Genomic DNA, 25,355 nt, shown 5'->3' with positions numbered 1-25,355 from the left:
TAACCATAGCGAACAAATCTAGCCCTCTGTGACGGCAAAAGAGGAAATGTTGGCCGTGCCGCGAGTGCCACTATAGCCCCGACCGTTTGAAGCGCACCATTCTCCCCGAAAGATTCCTGCAGGCTAAGTGCGATTCGGTAATTATGCAGTATAGGGGAAGCACCTCCGATGACCTTGACCTTGACATATGTTGTCAAGGTCATCCTCCTGAGTGACCTTCAGAAGGTTTTAGCCGTCGCTCGTTTTTTATTAAAAAGTTATTAACAAAAAAAAGTTTGGCGACCTCACCGATTTCAATGACCTTGATATATGTTGTCAAGGTCATGACCACGAGTGACCTTCAGAAAGTTTTAGCCGTCGCTCGCTATTCGTTAAAAAGTTATTAACAAAAAAAGTTTAGAAAGTATAGCATATATAGGTGCATATATAGGTTAGTTGACGCGCTTTAAACACTTAAATACTTTTAAAGCGCGTCACTAACCTACATAGGTACGATTTACTGCTTTAAATGTTGTGTTTTGGTAAAGCAGCGATTTTTTCGCAAAATAATGTATTCTCTGCTTTAACAAAAAAATTTCAATTTATCAACAATTCACTGCTTTAAATGTTGTGTTTTGGTAAAGCAGCGACTTTCTCGCGAAATAAATTATTCTCTGCTTTAAAGAAAAACGTAATATTAGTCGTTTATGCCTCTCAGTACTTAAAATAACTGCTATATTTTCGAAACTTTTTTTGTTTATAACTTTTTAATAAAAAACGAGCGACGGCTAAAACCTTCTGAAGGTCACTCAGGAGGGTGACCTTGACAACATATGTCAAGGTCAAGGTCATCGGAGGTGCTTCCCCTATACTGCATAATTACCTGCGATTCTCTGCAGAGATCCATCATCCTAATAAAACAGTATGCATATCAATTGTCGAACTTGTTAATAAAACTATATATTTCCGTACTTCTGGCGGAAAAGTGTTTATTTATGAGATGTCTAAGAGAACTACTAAAGCACGAGCGTGTTGATTAGCGACTGGTGACTTCAATTGTTGCAAGATTCTGCGAGAAAGCAAAAAATAAGCTATCAAAACTCGCGCAAATCTTGTAATTTAATTAAATGTGAAAACACGTTAGCTACCTATCGAGAACTTCTTCGGAATATAAGACAACCAACGACCTGGAGCACTGCAGCACTTCGTAATGTGTAAGAACATCCCGAGCTGCTTCAAAGGGACAAATACTAACAAATTCGGACAGAGTTTGATGGATATTCTCCATAAATGGGCGGATTGCCTCTGTGTCATTTCCAGTCTCGACAGAACTTAAAATCATAGCTAGTAAGCCGATATCCAATTTCGCCCTAAAAAAATTGAGATTTGTTGTTGATTAGACTTCGGAGTTAAATAGTATAATACTTATTAAGTGTCATAAAAGTTTTATTACCTTAGATATTTTTCATTTTTACTCCAGGAGGATTTGCCATTGCCCCGTTAGCCACCTAAGATGTTGCCCGCTCAGCACGTGGCTCACGTTATTTTGCACGGACGTGGGGTTGGACTTTGCTGAGCATATATGCTGCTTTCAGCATTACATGTAGCATAATAACCTAAACAAAAAATGATACAAAAATTATACATTTCAAATTACAAATATGTTATGCGTAATGATACATTTCGCATTACATATTTCTTTTGTGGAGTTCTAAAATAATATAATTAACTTTACCTATACATACCAAAAAAATGCAACAATTAGCGCTAATAATGAATCCATTTTAGGAAAGTGAACGTTTCTTTTATGCTTTAGCAGCACTTTCCACATTCTCAGCTGTGATTGGATGACTTACAAACCATGGTAAAACTGTCCAGCTATCGCACATGTGACATGTAACTTGATTTTCAGATAAAATCATTATTTCCCAAATGTTTAAAACATTACAGACGTGTTTCCCAAATGATTTCACGTTGATTTGAAAAGAAAAAAATTGTTTTTAAAATTATGTCTGCTAACTATACATTCAATTAATTTTTATTAATTATAAATAAACTATTATTTCCTAAACTATGAAACTATATTCCTAAACTTGCCCAAACAATTCCCAAACTATTAAAATAACCAATAATAAGAAATATCAAATTTGTCTGCTAAGTATATCGAGGTGCTGCATGGCGTCGGTATGACAGGAATCATAAACCTGATTCCTGTCAACTTTAACGCTTAATATCTCGCGTCGCGGGGCAGTGCGACACTTTTTTTTCTGCCAGATTCTTTCGTTCCGTACAAAAACGCGTCGATTGAGCATAATTACATCGAGATTTGAGGTGAGGCCCCTAAACTGAATAATTACCGTACCAGCCTATGAGTTCCCTGGTAACCACATCCGATAGAAAACGATTAAAAACGGCTATATCTGTATCGTTTTTAATCGTATCTTATCGGTTCTATCGTTGCATATTTAGAAGACAGATAAAACATTAATCGAATCGAATCGGTTTCTATCGTTTTAGGTCCGAATAAGAAAATAACTATACAAATTTTATAGTTATGAATCGTTTTCTATATGTACAATTATTGCCCATCTGAATCAATCGTATATACACGATATAATATATTTATGGTAATAATTTTACCCCGTATGCATTAATACGGATATATAAGAATAAAATGATAGACATCTTATCGATATTTATATGACTTAACCGAACCGATACATCTATCGTTTCTTATCAGGATTTTCTGACATACAACTTATCATCTTCTTTATGGCAGCAAATCGGTTCGTTTTCTATCGTATATTAATGATATAAATTGAATCGTTTGAAAACCTTCTACTTTGTATATGTTTGTATAAAGTTAAAACGATAGACATCTCGTCGATATTTATACGATTTAACCGAACCGATACATCTATCGTTTCTTATCAGGATTTTCCGACATACAACTTATCATTTTCTGTACGGCAGCAAATCGGTTCGTTTTCTATCGTATATTAATGATATAAATTGAATCGTTTGAAAACCTTCCACTTTGCATATGTTTTTATAAAGTTAAAACGATAGACATCTCGTCGATATTTATACGACTTAACCGAACCGACACGTTACATCTATCGTTTCTTATCAAGATTTTCCGACATACAACTTATCATCTTCTGTACGGCAGCAAATCGGTTCGTTTTCTATCGTATATTAATGATATAAATTGAATCGTTTGAAAATCTTCTACTTTGCATATGTTTTTATAAGGTTAAAACGATAGACATCTCGTCGATATTTATACGACTTAACCGAACCGACACATATCTATCGTTTCTTATCAGGATTTTCCGACATACAACTTATCATCTTCGAAAACAAAGTTCGTCGAAGTATTTTTATGTGTGTGTGTGATTTGTTATTAAGATTAAAATAATAAAATATTTTATTTGTATTTTAGTGCAATTTTAAATAAGACGTTTCTAATGTAAATGTTGTTTTTATTTCTCTAATAACCGTGAAAATTTTGGCCCTTGGCTTCCTGGTGCTGTTGTCGCAAAGGTGGAAGCTTAATTATTTTAAAAAAAAATGCAGTTCTTTCTTTATCATAGAAAGATCTCTTATACGGTTTATTTTTCTTTTACACGGTTATAATCCGGTGGCATGCAAAGTAGCAAACATCTAAAGATGTTCTGACTGATTTGATATATAGCTGAGAAATTTCAAATTTTTCCAATTTTTTTCTGACAGGGCATCGTAAATAAACGGTTCACTATTAACCATATTAAAAAGACAATTATAGCTACTTTAATACCATTAAAAATTATAGAAACCGATGCACCACTAATAAGAAATTTAGGATGCAAGCCCATGTGTATTGTATCGAGAATTTCTTATAGAGTATCGTGAATAAACGAAACTTCAATTATGTTAAAAACTGATTGAGACCGATATAAAAGTAATAAGAAATTTCCGATAGATTCTTAAGTATTGTGCAACGTGAGTTTCTGATAAAATACCGTAAATAAATGATTCACTAATTATATTAAAAACGATAGAAACTGATATATAGCTGATAAGATATTTACAATAGGATTCCAAGTATTTTGTAACGTGAGTTTCTGATAGAGTACCGTAAATAAACGATTCACTAACCATATTAAAAACGATAGAAACTGATGTGCAGCTAAGAAGACATTTACGATAAGATTCCAAGTATTTTGTAACGTGAGTTTCTGATAGAATACCGTAAATAAACGATTCACTAACCATATTAAAAACGATAAAAACTGATGTATAGCTGATAAGACATTTACGATAGGATCCCAAGTATTTTGTAACGTGAGTTTCTGATAGAGTACCGTAAATAAACGATTTTTAAAAAAAGGTAAACAAAAAGGCGCCAAGTACACGTATAGTAGTGTATATGTTGTTACCTAAAAAAAAAAGAAAGTGGTAGTATTATACCTCGAAAAAACCTAAGTAACAAGTGGTAGATCTTTATATCTCGAAAAATCTCGAAAAAATCTAAGCAGTAGTATCTTTATTTCCGAAAAATTATAACCCAAGTGATACACGTCACAAAATTATGTTACCTTATCAAAAAGAAGAGTCGCGCTTCAAGTGATCTATTACAATTACAAAAAAGAAATGATATCTCTTTAAGTTAGAGCGCCAATTACAGAGAAAACATGTATATTGCCCCAAAAAATAATTGTTGCACTACATTGAAAAATCTTTACATTGTGTCAATTAGAAAAGAATGTATAATAACAATTTTATAAGATTAAAAAATTTTATTTAAATTTAACAAGGGTATACAAGATATTTAAATACAAAGTTATTTACATGTGTATTTTTTAATGGCCACAAAGAATTACAGAAGTAAAAGTAGAAAATAAAAATATTTTATTAAAATACATAAATTTTTCTTGTAAAAAAACTTGGCGCTGCTAGACCTTTTAAATAAATAAAGACAACAATAAATAAAAATAATTCAGAGAAGAATACAATGGGAGTAATATTAAATGATTATCAGCGTGGATGTGGGAGTAAGTGATATGGGTGTGCGTGACTACGCGGACGGCGGATAATGCGGCTTATAATTAAGTATAGAATAAGTTTATTTATTTATTTAAAATTTCGAGGTCTAGCAGCGCCAAGTTTTTTTACAAGAAAAATTTATGTATTTTAATAAAATATTTTTATTTTCTACTGTTACTTCTGTAATTCTTTGTGGCCATTAAAAAATACACATGTAAATAACTTTGTATTTAAATATCTTGTATTCCCTTGTTAAATTTAAATAAAATTTTTTAATCTTATAAAATTGTTATTATACATTCTTTTCTAATTGACACAATGTAAAGATTTTTCAATGTAGTGCAACAATTATTTTTTGAGGAAATATACATGTTCTCTCTGTAATTAGCGCTCTAACTTAAAGAGATATCATTTCTTTTTTGTAATTGTAATAGATCACTTGAAGCGCGACTCTTCTTTTTGATAAGGTAACATAATTTTGTGACGTGTATCACTTGGGTTATAATTTTTCGGAAATAAAGATACTACTGCTTAGATTTTTTCGAGATTTTTCGAGATATAAAGATCTACCACTTGTTACTTAGGTTTTTTCGAGGTATAATACTACCACTTTCTTTTTTTTTAGGTAACAACATATACACTACTATACGTGTACTTGGCGCCTTTTTTTATCTTTTTTTAAAAAAGGTAATTTTGTGCGGATATCACGCCTTTTTGTAGTATATTACGCATTGTATAAACAGTATGTACAGGATAAAGCTATTTGGAGGTATAATACTACCACTTTGTTTTTTTTCGAGGTAACAACATAACAGGATAACAACATAATACATATACACTATTATGCGTGTACTTGGCGCTCATTTTACCTTTTTTTTAAAAAGGTAATTTTGTACGGATATCACGCCTTTTTGTAGTGTTACGCATCTTAATCTTATAAACAATATATCTTATAATCTCATAAACCGTATATAATACAAGGTATGAAGCTAAAAGTGTTACGAACTATTATTTCTAAAGAAAACAACAATTTAATATTTTGCTCAGTTTTTTAAAAATAATAATCTGTAACCCTTTTAGTTGTACACCTTGTATATATTTTTCAATTTCAACATAAAACATAATCGCAATAAAGCATGATTAATGTTAATAAGTCGTTAACTGTAAAATTCTTTATTTATTTTTATTTGCGTGTCTTACTGAATGTTGTTCGCAACTGTATATGTACCGATATCTTCAGGTATCGATATTTTTGATAATTATTTTTACGTCAGACATAATTTTAATTCATCCAATTTTTATTATGACTAAACATAATTTTTGTCCAATTTTTATTATGTCCAGACATAATATTAATTCAGCGATTTTTATTATGTCGTGACATAATTTTAATTCTGCCGCTAGGGAAATTTTAAGTCGATTTTTATGAATCAAGTTTGAATTCAATGTTTAGGTGTCCCAGGTTGCCGATGACGAGGTCCACATAGCGCGCTCTATAGTTTTTGGTGTCCAGGTGTATTAATACCTTGAATTCGATGGCCACGTGTTCCAAGTTGCCGATGACGAGGTCCACATAGTGCGCTTCGTAGTTTTCGCGGTGTCTACATGTATTAATACCTCGAATTCGATATCTACGTGTCCTACATTAGGTGCGTTCAGCCGAAACTTTGCTAGCTTAGCAATCGTGAGCAGTCGCTCGTTTTCGCTTGTTTCCTCTTTTTTGACTTACTAGATTAAAAAGAGAGGAAACGAGCAAAAACGAGCAACTGCTCACGATTGCTAGGCTAGCGGAGTATCGGCTGAACGCACATATTCAGATTTAAAGTTATTAATACACCTAGACACCAAAAACTATGAAGCGCACTATGTGGACCTCGTCATCAGCAACCTGGGACACCTAGAAATCAATTTCAAGGTATTATTACACGTAGACACCGAAAACTACGGAGCGCAATATGTGGACCTTGTCATCGGCAACCTGGGACACCTAAACATTGAATTCAACATATTATTACACCTGGACACCGAAAACTACGAAGCGCACTATGTGGACCTTGTCATCGGCAACCTGGGACACCTAGACATCAAATTCAACGTACGATTACACCTGGACACCGGAAACTATGAAGCGCACTATCTGGATCCCGTCATCGGCAACCTGGGATACGTGGACATCGAATTCAAGGTATTAATACACGTAGACACCGAAAACTACGGAGCGCACTATGTGGACCTCGTCATCGGCAACCTGGGACACGTAGACATCGAATTCAACGTATTATTACACCTGGACACCGAAAACTATAAAGCGCACTATCTGGACCTCGTCATCGGCAACCTGGGATACATAGACATCAAATTCAAGCTTGATTCATAAGAATCGACTTAAAAATTCCCTAGCGGCACTTTCTGCCAAGCATAGAGAACCTTCTTTTCCGTTGACTCAATATTTATTATATATATACCTAATTTACCTAAATAGAAATCTTCCTCCTGACCGATAAGTCTATCGACCTAATTTCGAAATACGCGCGCGATATCGAAACTGGCGATACCTGCGCCGCCAGCGTCGAAAAAGTGAAAGGGACGTTTCTCTGATAATCATAATAATATTGAATGAGAGCGTCAGGAGTATCTTAAAAATAAATTTTCACATTTGGACTTTGCGTCGCAATATCTCCGCTCGTAAGGCACGTAGCGGAATATTATGAGAGAAACCCCCCCCCCCTAATTGGACCCCAAGCTATCGATCAAGCCTACTTAGAACTTGATCCGTTCACTCGTTATCGAGATCTCAACATCTCGGGTACTCGCAACCCGTCGCGTCGCGTAAAAGAGTCACGGTCGGTCTCGCTCCGCGTGTACTTGGCGCGAGACACTACCGTGTCTCTTGATTCACTAACCGTATTAAAAACGATAAGAAATTTTTTTATCGTTTTCTATCGGAGATGGTTACCAGGGTTACAACTTACAACAGTAAAGTCGGCACTTTTGAGTGCTTTTCTGCTTTTGACGTGTGGAACTGTGTGGGATTTGTAGCATTTGTAGGTTATCGATCACGTGACATTGCGCCATATCCTGTGGGCTGCGTTTGGAAACGTCACCCGAGTGCACACGAGTATACTCCCTTCTCTTTCTATCTCAGCGAGTTAGAAGGAGAAGGGAGTATACCCGTGTATACCCGGGTGACGTTTCCGATAAAGCGCGGAATTTCAAAGGACAATATTCATAAATAGTTAAGTAGGTCTTCAGATACTTCGTAGCTTCGTAGCATAGTTAATGAAACGAATAGTACAGCGTCAGAAAACTTGAGACGATCTTAAATATAAGCTCCAACTATGAATAATATACTAGTATAGTATATAAATATCATAAAATAAAAGATATTAAAAGTAAAATATTTATATTTTAAAACTAAACATAATAGAACATAAACTAAAAATAATAAAAATAAATATTTTATTTATACTTACACTTTATTATCTAGGATATATAATAAATAAAATAGTCAAATTAATAAAAGCATACTTCAAAAATAAATTATATGCATGCAGTATTTTACGTGCAACAATTGTATATAATATAATACAAATTACTAAAAGAACCCCGCACATTGTAAATGTAATTAAAAGTGGTTCCGGTCAAATTGGCTAAAATTGAAATATATTGTAATTAAGTGCTGATCAAAATAAGTTTAATTCCACTGACACAAAGTCCGAAAATTAAAATTATAATGCTGGGTCTACAATGCGACTCACGACTTTGCGACTCGCATTGTAGACGTACCCAGCATAAGATATGATGGTTTAATGCAGAGAGAAGAATTCTTCTCTTTGGTTTAATGTGTGTGCTACTGGAGTTTAAAAAATGCTTTTTATTTTTGATATCTCGGAAACTATCAAAATTAGACGAAAAATAAAAAAAGATCCTTTAATGGGATTACTTTGAGATGATTTTCAGCGCGATAGAACGCAGTACCCTTCCGTCCTGGATTTCGAGGGGAAAAAGGAGAGTCAAATTTTCCAAATAAAAATTTGCCACAAAAATAACACCAATCGATAGGGCTCGAAAAGACGAATCTAACAATCTATATTTTTATATGTTTATCGTGAAAATTACGACCACAGTGAATTTTTGATAATCGATACTCTTAATTTGTAGCCTATTTTCAAAAATTCACTGCGGTCATAATTTTCACGATAAGCATATATATGGGGGGGGGGGGTAAAAACCACACAGTGCTGCAAGTCAAATTTTTAAAAATATTTTTTCGTGTGCATAGATGCAATTTGTACAATATGTAAATTGCATCTATCCACACGAGAAAATATTTTCAAAAATTTGACTTACACCACTGTGGTTATTACCCCTCCATATGAAAATATAGATTGTTGAATTCGTCTTTTCGAGCTCTATCAATTGGTGTTATTTTTGTAAGGGGTTTCTATTTCAAAAATTTTGTTCCTTCTCCCCTCGAAATCCAGTACAAAAGAATACATCGCGCTGAAAATCATCTCAAAATAATCCCATTCAAAGGACCTTCTTTGATTTTTTGTCTAATTCTAATGGTTTCCAAGATATCGGCATATGGACAGATTAAATCGAACACCCTGTATATAACATATTTTTTGTATGTACGTATTATTTATCAATTAATATCAGTGATAAAATAAGATTTTAGGAAGAAATTATTTAACTCCATATAAAAGTTATATTTGTTCCTATCACACATGATAAAATTTGATAATCATATCCTAACATTAACAATCTCACATATTTTCTTTTAATCTTTTTTTATTTCAACATGTATCTTTCAAAAAACCACTTTGTGTAAAGTGATAAAGTTTAGATGATATTTTTATATGCACTATCAAACACAACATAGAGATATCGAATCAATATACATCATATCTCGATAATATTAAGTATTTGGCATCCATCAGCAAATTGTTATTTAACATCAAATAGTGAAGACTTATCAAATACTTACATGTACATACAAAATATATATTTATAAATTGATATATAGCACATGTAATTATTTAACACATATATTTAATTGAAACTACTGGTGTAATATTAAAATCTGCAGTAAAGCTATTACCTATATATCTATGGCTGCAGTCCACTTGACGCCACAAATGCTTTGAAGCGTTTTTCTTCTCCTTCTTTCTTCATTGAAAGAAAGGAGAAGAGGAATGCTTCGAAGCATTTGTAGCATCAAGTGGACCGTAGCTTATGTGCATCGTGCACATTACATTATCATTAAATTATACATGACATTATCACGTACTACGTTTACGCGAGCGTTACTTCTGTAGTAACTTACGATAATTCCTTCGCGTAAACGGGATTTTCCTTCGCGTAAACGGGATTTTGTAGTAACCTACGATAATTTACTCCGCGTAAACGAGTAATATATCGTAAGTTACTACAGAAGTAACGCTCGCGTAAACGTAGTAACGGTTACAGACGATTTCGTTATTACTCGTTGTTAAAATATTAACGCTATTCGTAAAATATATTCATGTATTATTGTTATACAAATTTACAAGTAAAAAAAAAGTATATGAAGCGGGAAGTTATCAAAAGATCGAACTTATTCCCATTATGTATTTATATCATAATAAAATTTATATTATATACATATAACATTACGTTGTACACACACACACGCACGCACGCACGCACGCACGCACGCACGCACGCACGCACGCACGCACGCACACACAAATATTTTTTATATATTATATGTATTGACATTCTCTGTACATATGAATTTAAGGCATACGTATTTAACTTATAAGTTGTAACTAAAGTAAAAATGTTTTACCAAATTATATATAAACATAGACTTCAATGTATTTTATCAAAAAATTAGGAACAATGCACTCTAAAATTATAACAAAATTCTGTATAGATCCTTACATCAGTTTAATGAATAATTTACAACAGTATGCAACAGTGCAATTGGTACAAGGTTTAATATTGCATAACTCCAGACAAAATATCATTTTGTATGTATATAAATTCATTTTTAATATTATACTCGTATTTATATTAACAAAAATCATTATTACAGTTTTTACGGTTTTTACAAAAAACTGAAGAAATTATTTGGAACATATATTTTTTTACACTATAGTATATTGTGCACCAAGGGGCGAAAGTAGCGTTTTTCTGCCGAGTGCGAAGTTTGCCGTCCGAGCCGAAGGCGAGGGCGGCAAATCACACGAATCTGAAAAAGCTTTCGACTCCCGAGGTGCACACGATATTTTTCACAACACTTTTACGAAAAGTTCGACTTCCATGCCTAGAGAGGGGCGAGAGTGGCCATTTCACGCCAGGGCTTACCTCCCTAGGGAGGAAAGTGGTTACTTTCCGCCCGCTATGCCGTCCTGGCGTGAAATTGGCCACTTTCGCCCCTCTCTACAGACATGGAATGTCGAACTTTCCGTGGAGGTGTCGTGAAATAGTTATTTGTGCAACAAGTGCTGTTTCGGCTCGTGCGTCAACTCCGCACCCGGGAATTTTCATCTTTACGCACGACTTGCACACCCTATTTTATGACGCAAGTGCGTGGAAAGTGGTCTATCACGCACGCGTAGCGTGCGCAATGGGCCACTTTCCATGCACGTGTTACATAAAATATTAAACTGTATCATACGATGAATACATTATCATTAATCATGGCACATCTTTGGAGTAAAAATAATGTCAAAAGAAGGATAATAACGCGTCTTCGTTCTTCCTATTCATAATACGGTATACTCTCACACCACGGAATTATCAGTACTATTATTCTTTAGATTTACAATTGTATGATACAGTTATAGAATAACATTTGCAATTGTATAATACAAACTGCAGAATAGATTCATCAGGACTGCTTTCATGGAAGAAAGAACTTTGCTGCTATTGTATTTCAGCATATAGAATATTATACTATAATACACAAAATGTACACGAATTAGCGCCTTACTTGGAATACATCCTCACAACCAGTTTAACACACGTGTCATACAGGTAATGTCCATGATACCTATATATTCCACAAATATCTTTCTTCGAGTAACAAATTGCAATAGATTTTCTTGTAAGCACCAATTTAGAATCCACAGATTCCTTATAGTTACAATATAGTAGCAGTATAATATTTGACAGTTTTTCTTTTCTTATCGGATAGGTCGGTATAATCTTTCTAGAATACCTCTTGTATTGTATAGATACAGGGTAGGGCACTTAAAGTGCCCCACTTTCAGAGATAATAGCTTGTAACACTCTAAATGTCCCACCTTGTACATAAGTGTCAATTAAAATTGACTATACGCACATCTAGATCACAATGCAAAAATATCAGTTGTAATGCCATAGCCTTGCGGCCGTTGGGAATTCTGTTTTTGCATAATAATTACAATTTAGTCTAAATTTTAAAGCTATTGTTATAATTCATCATCGATATGTTTAGCTCTACACGATTTTGGTTTAGCTTCCTTAACTTTATCTTTACTCGTAGACTTTTTCTCATCGTATTTTACTTTATTGGATACCGTGGTACTATGTAGCATATCTGTAATTTCTAATTTTTTTTCAAGTACTTTTTCGTCGTTAACAGTCCACACAGGCTTTTTAAAGTCTTTCAATAAACCAGTGGATATAACTTTACTTTCAACTGAATCTTTTCTATTAGATGATTTTGTTCTTAAATCAGCCTCGTAACTATGCTGTACATCGCTAATGTCTTTTTGTAATTCTTGTAATAAAGTATGTTTTTTATTGGGAGAAGCTCTCCTTATATCGGAGGTATCCGTTGCCACAGACATGCCAGAAACATGAATCTTTCCGGTATCACTCAATGCAGAGTCCGCAGATGACTCTTCTTTTCGTTTGCTTTCTTTAGTGGCTTCTTTGAGTTTTGCGTCCACTACTTTTGTTATTCGCAGAAAGTCTATCTCTTCCTGAAAGGTACCTTGAATGTTATTTTTTCTGCTTTCGCCTTCGCTCTGATTTTGAGAAGAATGCAGAGTCATTTCGTCTGATTTGACGACATTCTTATCCTTCTTACTTTCTGCCGCGATGTTTTTCGATTCGTCGCTTATATCTTCATATTTTTGCAAGATATTTTGATCAGAATATTTGACAGCTTTTTCTATTTCTGTTAATATGAAATATTCGAAATCTTCCAGCTTCTCAGCACTCGATTCCTTAGTTTTTTTCAAGACTTTAATGTTTTTACTTTCCAGTTCTAATTTGTCCCCACTACTGTCGCTAATAAATTCCGCAACTGCTAAATTATTTTCTTTGGCTTTTCCGAGTAGATTTTCTCCTTTATCTATATTTTTTAAATTCTTTTGCAAATCGGCGATCAGTATGTCGTAATACGAGCTATCTTCTACTCCCGATTTCTCCAGATGCCTCTGCACTCCATCAATTAATATTTCTTGATATGTAGTATGGACCTCTGCGTGAATACGATCCAAAAGGGCGACATGTTGATTGACAATCTCATCTTCCTCATCAAATAAGTCAATTAATAAGTGACGTAAGAACGAATAATTTTCCACTTGCATGATGCCAGATTCCGAAATTTTTAGCAATTGTTCCATTTCCGGCCTTACAGATTTCATACTCTTCAATTTCGTAGCTACGGTCTTTAAATTCAGCACCATAGTGTCCATGTTAGTAAGTAAATATTGTTTTAATAGCTTCTGCTTGTTTAGTTCCAGTAACTGTCCCATTTTTTTAATAGACGAGTTTGGCGCGACCACAAGTAGCTCGCTTAAGAACCATCGGACTTTGTATGATAATGACGTTTGGGTAAGCCACGTTTGGGTAACACCACGCGCCTTGTTAACCCAATTATAATAGCTTTCCAAGATAAAACTTCTGATTCTTATACCTTTATTCACTTTGGTGTTGAGAAATATTTGATTGACAAATACTTCTTTCAACTGATGCCACAAGATTTCTATCGGTTTAGAGGCAGGTTCTAGAACAATAATTGTAGCTTCGGATGCGGCAGTAATTCTGACTTCACCACCAAGCGAATCCTTGACAATATCTGCATGAAAATAATGAAAGTCAATAGCGTCCTCCTGGTTTTCTTGTGATTCAATTACGGGAATCATCATATCCAAATTGGATGCGATAGCTGTCGCCTATAAATATACAGAAATTTCATGTTTTTTTAAGTTTTAAGTTTCAAGTTTTATAAAATGTAAAATATAATCGTTGTTAAAAACTTTAAACAAAGAAAACACCAAACAAACCTGTGGAGTCATGTGTCGATTGAGAAATGATTTTAATGATCCTTTCAAACGTTCGAATAGTGATAGATCAGTAGGTGCTTTAAGCTGAATTTCCTCCTTTGAAGAATATATCCCTGTAATCACATGTATGTGTATGAGGAAAGAATATAATTAAATACCCTCAACTTATTTTTCTTTTTTTTTTACAAAAATATAGAGATACCAATAACTATTTTATTGCAAGAGATAATTTAAAAATAAAAATTGTTCGAATAAGTCCCAAAGCAACTATAAAAATGTTTAATTTTTAAATAACATTGAATAGATTTTACTTCAAGAAATTCTCAAAACACATCTCATTATTAAATAGAACTGTTTAAATGGAAATTAAAAAATTATGAAAAGATAGACAAAGCATCATTAAATTTTCACAAGAAAAATTTAGATTGAAAAAAAAATGTTAATGTTTATTATATCCTATTATTCAAAATGCATATATTTTACATTTAAAAAATAATAAAAATACACATTACTGTATAAAGTTAAAATATATGATTGTTCTCAGTCTTAAGGCTCCTGTTCACTCACTGCAGCCATCTTGGATTGATGACGTCAGAAGCGAGAAAATATATCATGAAAATTCTTGTGATTTACACTAAAATAAAAATGCTTTTTAATAAAATACCATCTGTAAATGATAATATAGATTTGTAAAATACACCGAAAATTCCCCTTTTATATGAGTAATCCACATTTGTCGAAGTGAATGTTGCCTAATCAAGAACGAAAACAAGCCGTTTGACAGCTGCCGAATTGAAATAAGTATTTTCTTGCACATATTAAATCACAATAAAGTGGATATCTTCGGTATATTTTAACACTATCAGAATAATTTTAAATTTAAAAACACTGCACTAAAATATGAAGAATAAAAAGGTGCGAATTCATGGGACGCTCGTTTCAGCGTATCGCGAAATCACGTGATTTCGCGCTGACGCTAGCGTCAAGCAATGAAAGCTGGATTTTCTCAGCTTTAGCGTCAAAGCCAAAGCAGCGCGAAGACGCCGAAATTTTGACGCTGTTTTCCTTTTCATGAATTTCAATTGACGCCGACGTCACGTGTGGTCATGCGACCTTCTTGCCGCTGAAAATGAGCGTCGAGACATTTTTAGCAAATGTTCGGGCATAATAAATTTAATCAATCAATCAATCAATCAATCAATCTCTCTCTCTCTCTCTCTCTCTCTCTCTCTCTCTCTCTCTCTCTCTCTCTCTCTCTCTCTCTCTCTCCCTCCCTCCCTCCCTCCCTCCCTCCCTCCCTCCCTCCCCCCTCTCTCTCCCCCTCCCTCCCTCTCTCCCTCCCCCCCTCTCCCTCCCTCTCTCTCTCTCTGTAAATTGCCAACTTCCGACTTCACATCGTAAACGGAATGTTTGGTCTATTTATATATGTCGTATGAGATATTTAAATTTCAGTAATTACCAAGTGTGACGGTAAGGTCGCCATTTGCCACGTTAATAGCCTTCATAAGCTCAGCCGCCTCAGTGAAGAAGAGGAAGACGACGGGTATCGTGACATCATCCACTTCTTTTCCATCGCCCGACATTGCAAACATGGGCGAAGTTGCCGCACTGGAACCCGCGACATTATCCAATACTATTCCAGCGAGAGCACCAGCTTGTTGAATTCTCCGTGCCTAGAGCCAAATATAAAAATATAAAGTTAGATTAGTTAGAATATGAAAGGACGATTTGGAAGAATGTTTTGCAGCGACACGTACCTTCTCTATAAACATGCAATTTCCACGATCCATAATCACTATTTTGCCCGCCAATCTGTCCGCGTTCAGCAGATTTGTGCAAGCTGCAGGTGGATATGTAAATATCACTTTTCCAGTAATCTTATTCTGTAACTCAGGTCCGAACTGCGCTGGTCCGGCTAGCAATGTAACTTTCTCCGGTGGATTTGTGTTAGGCTTTATAAATGTTACTGTATGCGGCTTAGTTTCCGGTTGTATTTGCATTTTGGTGAGCTCAACCATTTCTTGCATGAACAATAGTCCTTCCTCTGAATCCTGCGGTGTCTTTGCCTTTAAACAAACGCGTTATAATTCATCACATGTAAAAGATAGCAATAAAACATTGTACGATTTACACTATTTAACGTAACAAATAAATTACATTAGAAAATGTGTGCAAAAGTTGAATCCGTCCATCTGCTAGCGTCAGAGTCGTTATTCCCATGTCACTCAACATTTTCAGATGCTCCAAATTATTCGCCTGTAGAAAAAATCCTCAGATCCTTAGATTTTATCGAAAAATATATGAATACAATGTAATATAATGCATACCTGAAATTGCAATGCGCTTAATCTTCGTTTGATTGATCGTCTCGGGCAAACATCCTCGACCATATTTCTCAGAGGTTGCCTCACCGATGCCGGAAATAAGTGCAAACTATTTGGGCAAGTACGGTCAAATTCATCCACATGCACAATATCGCGTTCAAAATCCTGTTTGATAAAAAACATAAAATATACAATGTTTATCATTATCGAATCAATTACATCAACTACACTGATACTTACAGATGAGACATTTGTCCTTATAGAAGCAAGAGTGAGCGGCAATAAGTGACCTTCGGTAGTAAAAATAAATTCGTCCAAGTCTAAAATTAATTCGCCTGGTTCCGCAAATAATAAAAATAAGTATTTTAATGTCTCGGACAATACAAAGCTATCCATTGTGTCATCATGTTTGTTAGTTCTAACATCTGATACGGCTGCATAACCACATGGCACTCTCGCATAAGTTTGCAGACTTTTGAGTACCTTACGTCCGACTCCCAAATAATAATGGTCACCTGTGGCTCGATACAAGAAATAGGTTGATTCTAAAAATTCTGGTCTGAGTGGATGATGTCCCCAATGCACCTATTTTTGGATATTCAGATATCATTTAAATTACATATACACAAAACAATATAAAATGTAACAACCTTTTTTACGTATTTTGATTATAATTGTAATTATAATTGTAATAGTTGTAATGTGCAATATACACCTGAAAATCGGTAGTGAATGCTTCCGGTATAAAGTTATGTCTCTGCATGACTTGGTACAGCATTTCATGCGTTTCCACGGCAGGTTTGATGTCACCTTTGAGAACCTACAAAAAGTAAAATTAAATAAGTAATTTTTTTTTTTTTAATTAAAAGTAAAATTAACGATATACCTGTAGACCTGGCCAAAAGGCCAATAAAGCATCCATAAAATTTTTTGAGTTGGTATTCGGTCTATGCATATGTACGTCCAACAACATAGGTCCTTGACTAACATACTTCATTACAGCTTGGTAATGCTTGTTAAAACGGCCTAAGTACTTCTCATCACCTGCATGTAATACAAAGTATTATAGGCTGCGTTCCTTTTGATGCTTTCAGCGCTGTAAGCATTATTCTATCTCCGTTGAACATTGAATATCAAATAGAGATGGAGCGACGCTTTCAGCGTTGAAAGCGTCAAAAGGAACACAGCCTATATAGATGCTCTATACATACATGTACGATATATACACACATATACAGGGTGACCTAAAACCACCATATTTCCTCTTAGTGGCAGATTTCTTAGAATATTTCAAGATGAAAATCCTAGTGCAAAAATGTCGAGGCTATAATAGTTTTTAAACAGGATTGCGATTAGATTTTACAAGAGGAAATACAGTGGTTTTAGAGGACACTCTGTATACACATATATACATATACGTACATATGTATATAAATATACAGGGTGTTCTCGGGTTAAACGGCCAAACTTAAAATATAAATTCAGGATCTGAACAAAAACTTAAACAAAAAAATTTTCCTCTGGAGGTATGTTACGAGCATACCTCCAGAAGAAATTTTTTTTGTTTTGAGATTCTAAATTCATAACTCAAGTTTGGCAATTTAACCCGAAAACACCCTGTATATAGGAATTTTATACATATTTAATTAAAAATACAATAAGTCATATAAAATCAATTTTAAAAAATTATATTTATAGTCTGGAATCTTGGTAGCCTAATGATAATATTGTGTGAATTTTTCCCCAAACTCAACAAACTGCGCACTGATTTTTTTGTCAGTCTTTAAAATACAGCTTTTTAGAACAGTAAACCTATATACTTAAATCGGTAATCAATTTAACTTTTTGAAGCTAATAAATACCCTTATTAAAATCACTGTAAAGAATTTATTGCAAAAAATATCACCCCAACCAGGATCTGGACCTACAATCCATGACATCTTTATCAATTTGACCACTGAGACATGTAATTAAATTTGTCGGAATAACTGGTTAATAATATAGTTCTATTTGGTAAAAATCATCAATAACGTTGACGTTTTCATCTCTCACACATGCTGTGCAAATAACATTTACTATACACATCACATTTTCCCAATAAAAAATAATAACTTTTCTATTTAATGCGGTGCGCAGTCTATTAAGTTGGAATATATGTATATGTACATACAGTATGTACATTATAATTCGTTACTTCTTTACTTAAGTATAGAATATATGAACCCCAATACCTTGCTACGGCTCAATGCTCCATTTTTCTTCAATTGATTTCTATTTAATTTTTTTTTATATATTTGGTAATTTAATTTGCTAGTTTATTTAATAATTTAACAATAGTATATGTGTATGCGCCCTTATATAAATAAATAAATAAAATATAAATAATTACCAAGTAAAATATATGCCTTAAGACAATATTCATAATAAGAGTCTATGCCAGCGCCGACCCCAGAGTCTCTTCGTATCCAATCTCCAGAATTGACATTCAACACAGATCCCATTAAGTCTGTACCACGATGTCTCATTCGCCATAAAACGTCCATAGCTTTTTGTGCTTTTTCCTAGAGAAACAATACTTATCATTTACTACTATCTTTTATTATATTTACTATATTTACTACATTTTTTTAGTATTGATATCGACTATGAATTATACGCATCGTGTCATATGCATAGGATATTTTACCTCAAAAATCGGTTCACCTGTTAATCGGGATAAAGCAGCCATTTCTAATATCATACTACCTGCACAAGCAGTGCATGTTTCCCTTGATATTTCCATAGGAACTCCTTTCATACCATGTTTTAAATTTATCTACGAGACACATAGAAAATATTAGATATTGTTTACCAAATATACAGTATGCTTGGCTGAAATCGAACTTAAGATCTTAACATATCTATCTTATATATTTTTGTAACTGATTATAAAATGATAAGATAAAAAAATCTTTTTCTTCATACCTCGGTCGAAAGTACGTACTTTCGTCCCTAATAGCAGGGACGAAAGTTTAACATTTACTCCCTGTGAAAAGTACACGCACGCTCTCTATAACTTTAAACCTTAACGCCCTTTAACCTTAAAAATAGTCATCAATATTGTTCTGTCAATATGTCATCTGATGAATCCGTAGACGAGGAAGAAGTTATACGAAATTTCGATGCAGAAGCGCGATTGATAATAAATACAGATACGTTGCCAAAGAAGTATGTTGATCGATACAATCTTGTTTACGACACGTATAAAAAGTGGCAGATAGAACACAAAACTTCACTGTCAAACTGTGAAGAAAATAATTTGGTTGTGTATTTTAACTTGACTCTTGGAATGTATTTGATGCCTGCCCCCCCCCCCCGACCAGCAGCACTCGCTTCGCTCGTGCCGCAAATGTCGGGGGCAGGCATCAAAAACATGCTTATTAACATTTAAAGTTAAAAAAAGTAAAATTAATAACGTACTTTCGACCGGCTATGAAGAAAAATCGTATACACTACGCGGGCCAAAAGTTGAAATCTCGGTCCTGCTCGTCATGATGCCCTCGGCTTCGCCTCGCGGCATCATGACGCGCAGGGCCGAAAATTCAACTTTCGGCCCTTGTAGTGTAATATACTATTACACAAAAGTTCTTTGATTTAAAACCATTTACATAACAATAAAAAAAATTTGTATCATTCTATCTGCAAGATTATTTATTAATTATCTTCTCTCTCCTTTTTTCTCCTTTCCTCCCTCCCAGAAAAAAGGAAGAAGAAAGAGAAAGGGAATGGTTATAATATGTTGTGTGCAAATATATAAACATTATTAAATCATTTTAATTAATCAGATCTTATTTTATAAACAAAAATCTCAATCTTTTCTTCTTAAAAACTCATTAACATTATGGCGCTATTAATCGTCATCCGTGAACGTATTAAAAGAATAATGTGTACATGCTTATTATGTACATACATCGCACATTCATTCAAATATGTGCTTCAATGCAGTTGTGAGACCGCTGAAAATGTACAAGAAAATATATGCCTACTTAAGTTCATATATATATCACATATATTCAAATGTGCACGTATGTCCATATGTGAGAGCTGCGAATGGGACTTGAGAGAAAAACTAGTTTTGCGTGTGTACGTGTGACTGAAATCTGAACTCGCTTTGCGAAAAAAGTGACATTTTTGCTGTTGAGATTTCGAGGTCTCAAGATTGACTGTATTGATCTTAATCAGACAGGTTGCAAATTACGCGCGCGATAAAAATTATGTAAAAAAAAGACGATACATGTTTTATTATGCCTATAGTTTCTAAGATATCTTAATTAAAAGTTTGATTTTGATGTAAAAACTCCAGATAAGCTTAGTAGTACCATGTTGTAATGACTATGTTAATATAATCGTAGTGAATATAGTCATATTTTTTAGCTTTGGCATCACAGTACCGTACCGCTTGATAAATGTATGTTGATACATTAATCCAGTATAACACTCCAATAAAATACGTTGCATATCATTATGTATCAAACTTACTCTGCCATAAGGTATTCCAGTAGTTGTGTTAAATGCTGGTAAAAATCTAAATCCTAAATCTTTAGCCAAGTCCAAAAGTTCTCCTCTATACCATGGCATTATATCGGCTCTCTGTTGTAAATATTCGGCCAATATATGACCACTAAGAAGACCTCTGTAAAAAAACAGCAAAACAGATACCATTTAACATAAAAATCTTATAATAAATAATGTTTATTTTTAAGTAAACACTTGATATATAAAAGCTTTGATTTTGATTGCAATAGTCTCACTTACCCAAGCATTCTAATATTTGTTTCAAATAAGGAAACAATAACATCTGTATCAAAGCTTACATCTCTAGCAACAAGTTTGACTGCATTTTCGAATTCTTCCAAATCCCCCAGTACCTAATATATATAAAATAAAATTAATATATAAGTAGAATTAGTACTACGTGTCATTGATATATCAAACAATATTTGTTGTTACAACTTACCACTAATGTATCCAGTGTATCTACCAAAGTAAGTGAAAAACTGCAAATAATAGTACGCAAATTAGAATAAGTTATGTTATCAGTAGCAATATTAATATTAATAAGAAGTAATAATTATCAAGAATTTAACAGAAGCATAAAGTTATTACAGAAATATAATCAATTCATATTTCATATAGATACTTTTATAAATAATTTAGTTTCTTACTTTCCCAATGTAGAATCTATATCACCCCTATTCGGTTCAGAGCCTCTATATCGTCCTTTGCAGCTTAATGGCATCAGTTCATCAGCAGGATATGCATTATCCTTGAAAAAAATTATAACAATTACAAGTAAGTGAAATACGACAGGCTGTTCTGTAACTCTTAACGACAGTTTTGTTATCGTTATATTGTCGTTGCGCAGCTTTCTTATCATATGTAATACCTGCGCAACGCAAATAAAACAATAACAAAACTGTCGTTAAGAGTTACAGAATTCCACTTCTGCTGGACTGGATCTTAATTGTCTAGTAATATTGTTCGCGTGAAATTTATATGGTTACCCAAGATCTTAAAATCTTGGGTTACTCGCAACTCGTCGCGTCGCGTAAGAGTCACGGTGCGGTCTCGCTTCGTGTATACTTTGCGCGAGACACTACCGTGTCTCTTGATATTCTTCGCAAATCACGGGCTATTACTTTCCGACTTGAAATGCAATCTCAACTAAAGTTAGAACAGCACAATCACATAATTAAATTGATATCAATTTAATTACGCTAACGCAATTCGTTAGCATATTAGCAAAGTTTAGGCTATATAGCAACTATGTAGAAAATGATACAGAATATATAGAAAATGTTACGAAAAATAATATCCCAATCACTTCCCTCATGAACTAATTAGAGGCATGTGATAATATTTGTCGCAACAACAGGTTAATAATAGACATATAACAATCATTTTCAAGTGTTATGAAAAGCTTACTTATATCTATCTATATTAGAATGTCTATTTTGGCTCAATATGAAAAGCAGGAAGTAACAATTTTTTAAAGAATGGTTTTCCCTTATATATGTTACGGGCAATTTGATTAATCCGGTCATTATGCATAATGGCCGGGCATTATGCATAATGCCCGCTTCTTTCGGGACATTTGAATAATAAAAGCAAAAATGTTCAAATTAATCAAACTGACCGGTCATTATGCATAATGCCCACAGACAAGTGGGAAATGTGATTAACATATTAAAATATCTTTTTAAAAAAAATGGCAGTCTGTCTATAATTTCAACTTTCTTACTTACAATGAGTTCATGCACTAAAATATTTTATATTTTGTGTTTAAACATAATTTATAACAGACAAATTAATAAATTATTTGGTAAATGTGCCGAATAGTGGCCTTCTCACCGATTTCGTTGAACTTAGGCTTAATCGACGCGTTTTTGCACAAAACAACCGAATCTGACAGAAAAAAGTGTCGCTCTGCCCCGCGAAGCGAGATGTAGGTTAGTGACGCGCTTTAAACAGTTACATAGATTAGTTGACGCGCTTTAAAAATATTTAACTGTTTAAAGCGCGTCACTAACCTACATAGGTTAGATGACGCGCTTTAAATAGTTAAATACAAAATATCTGCTCGCGTAAACGTAGTAACCGTTCACTATATACGAAAAATAATGTATAGGTTAGATAGCTTAAGATTGCCGGGAAAATCAACTCAAATGAGATGATTTATCAAAATGACCATTTAGCATTGGGAAATATGCATAATGACCGGGCAATTTGATTAATTCTTCTCTATTAATCATATTGGCCGAACAAATTGGGAATTATGCATAATGCCCGGCCATTATGCATAATGCCCAATTTATCAAATTGCCCGTAACATATACACACTTTAGCTATTTATAACTTATATTTACATATATATAAGATATTACTATTATTAACCAGTATAATTAACTGTACGTTACTTGTGTGAGATGAAAAATACACTCCAGTCTTAGAAATTCACAGAGTAAAACTTTTTTATCGATCAAAAATGCTACATAAATTGTTTTACTTAAAGAAAAATCTTTGCATTTATCTTAATCTAGAAAATATATAGAATATTATCACAATCTTTATTTAATTGTAAATCATAAAAAAAAGACAAAAAAATTGAGATAATATTGGAGTGCAAAATACACCACATGTGAGTAATTATGTAAAAAAAACTTACCTATGCAAGTAATATAGGGTTAATTACATAAACCAAAAATAAAGATATATATATATATATAAATCACAAATATTACTTACCATGTATGCATTATATGCATGATAAAACATATCCCTCGCTTCCTCTCTATAAAATATAATAGTATGATTACGAAAAGTACAATTCATAATAGAGATTTAATCGTGTAGGGTAGTAAATAATACAAACTTCAAAGTTTCTCTCTCCTCCTTATTCATGTATTCCGATGGATCGTCTTTGGATACAGCCCATAATGCCTGTATGCTACATCCCACAAACAACAGTCCCCAAATAAGACCATCGCAAGCCATTGTTTGCTAAAAAAATAAATTCTCCTTTTTTGTCAAGATCTCAAGCTCTTAGTAGCACACATGGTCCACCAAAAATCTTTCCAACTAATCTATCTCATTTCGATGACCCCATTTTATCACAAAAAATACGAAAAGAGAGTGCACCATGTGAGTTCCCTCGAATCCTTTCTCGTCTCGCTTATTTCTATCTTTTTATACATAGGACGCTATCGTTTCTCTTCAAATTGATGACACGTAGGGTATATCACGTCACATTGAAGGAGGCTTGTGGGGGATTCATGGACCTGCCACTTTGGCTGATCAAATGGCACAAATAGACGTAACTCTCATGAAATTATTCGGTTGCGAGCGATTTAAGATCAATAATCTTTCGTCGAGTCTCTTTCCTAGTAATCGGTAAGACATCAGAATTCATTAGAATGTAATTAGCGAGCGGAAGCAAGAATTTGTAGGACGAACTGTGTTGTCACCGGGAGATATAAACAGCAGGCGATAGGGACAGCTGATTGTGTATTTTCATCAAGGCCAGATGTGGCTGCGGTCGATTCGCCGAGATGGTTTTTCGTTTTGTAATGCGACATGCACGAGTTTCACCAATATGTTCTCTCCTCGCGAATTCGCTCGCTCTCTCCTGGATGATCTCAACTATTTCCACAATAACACATTGATTCCTCGTGCTTCGCCCTATTAACTCACATGACAAGTGGCGGTGATCTCTTCACATTTGACACGATTATCGCCATTTAATAACCTCTAACTAATCTCTCGAAACGAGTGACCGACTGTATTACCTGGTAGTAGTGGTATACTGGTATACTGTATACTGTATATACTGTGGTAGTTGTATGACATACATATGTATGCATACATACATGTAACAGAGCGCTCACGTGACCACGTCATTTGGCCACATGAAAATCGGTCCGTTTCATAAAGCCCGTATCAGACTACCGACTGCGAAGGCCGACCCATTCGTATATGTATTTGACCGGAAATGAATATCCGGGAAAGAATCTACCATATGAAATCGTTTGTATTTCGTATGAAGACTTTTAAAGTGCAATTGAAAAGGTTTGTGAGTCATTCGTTTAATTGTAATTAATTAATTATTTTTACACCATGCATATTTAGCCGAAATAGATAAATTAATAAAAGTTTTTATACGGAATCGTTTGTATTTTGTATGAAGAGTTATGAAGTGTGATTAAAAAGGTTTGTGAGT

General features: G+C 33.9%; 2 protein-coding genes across 17 annotated transcripts; both read right to left on the bottom strand.

The window, feature by feature from the left end:
• On the bottom strand, positions 1–1,586 carry LOC143900009 (uncharacterized). Of its 10 annotated transcripts, none has more exons than XR_013257668.1 (5): positions 1,433–1,586; positions 1,128–1,349; positions 952–1,048; positions 863–890; positions 1–123 (listed from the first exon to the last, which is right to left on the bottom strand). XR_013257668.1 is itself a non-coding variant. In XM_077410888.1 (4 exons), exons 2-4 carry the CDS (start codon positions 1,319–1,321, stop codon positions 19–21), a joined length of 327 nt encoding a protein of 108 aa, XP_077267014.1. In that variant the 5' UTR covers positions 1,322–1,349; positions 1,433–1,586; the 3' UTR covers positions 1–18. The 10 variants fall into 10 exon arrangements, 3 of the variants coding, with proteins under 3 accessions (XP_077267014.1, XP_077267015.1, XP_077267016.1); XR_013257670.1 differs by having other exon boundaries at positions 1–116; XR_013257669.1 differs by lacking the exon at positions 1–123 and adding an exon at positions 202–216.
• Positions 1,587–10,924: 9,338 nt separating this feature from the next.
• Positions 10,925–24,993, bottom strand: Edem2 (ER degradation enhancer, mannosidase alpha-like 2). Of its 7 annotated transcripts, none has more exons than XM_077410881.1 (19): positions 24,593–24,993; positions 24,278–24,519; positions 24,012–24,139; positions 23,885–23,930; positions 21,805–21,905; positions 21,597–21,636; positions 21,395–21,507; positions 21,119–21,272; positions 19,287–19,415; positions 18,990–19,161; positions 17,487–17,644; positions 17,316–17,420; positions 16,841–17,185; positions 16,604–16,765; positions 16,434–16,532; positions 16,034–16,342; positions 15,736–15,949; positions 14,277–14,389; positions 10,925–14,165 (listed from the first exon to the last, which is right to left on the bottom strand). In XM_077410881.1, the coding sequence occupies exons 2-19, from the start codon at positions 24,278–24,280 to the stop codon at positions 12,450–12,452; spliced, it is 4,107 nt and encodes a 1,368-aa protein (XP_077267007.1). In that variant the 5' UTR covers positions 24,281–24,519; positions 24,593–24,993; the 3' UTR covers positions 10,925–12,449. The 7 variants fall into 7 exon arrangements, with proteins under 7 accessions (XP_077267007.1, XP_077267006.1, XP_077267008.1 ...); XM_077410880.1 differs by having other exon boundaries at positions 24,604–24,990; XM_077410882.1 differs by having other exon boundaries at positions 24,012–24,989.
• Positions 24,994–25,355: the final 362 nt, after the last annotated feature.

Source organism: Temnothorax americanus, unplaced genomic scaffold (genome assembly GCF_048541705.1).
Source record: "Temnothorax americanus isolate GAGA-0224 unplaced genomic scaffold, ASM4854170v1 Scaffold299, whole genome shotgun sequence".
NCBI lineage: Eukaryota > Metazoa > Arthropoda > Insecta > Hymenoptera > Formicidae > Temnothorax > Temnothorax americanus.
Note: the sequence above shows the minus strand (reverse complement) of the source record. Positions and strands in the feature narration are given on the sequence as shown.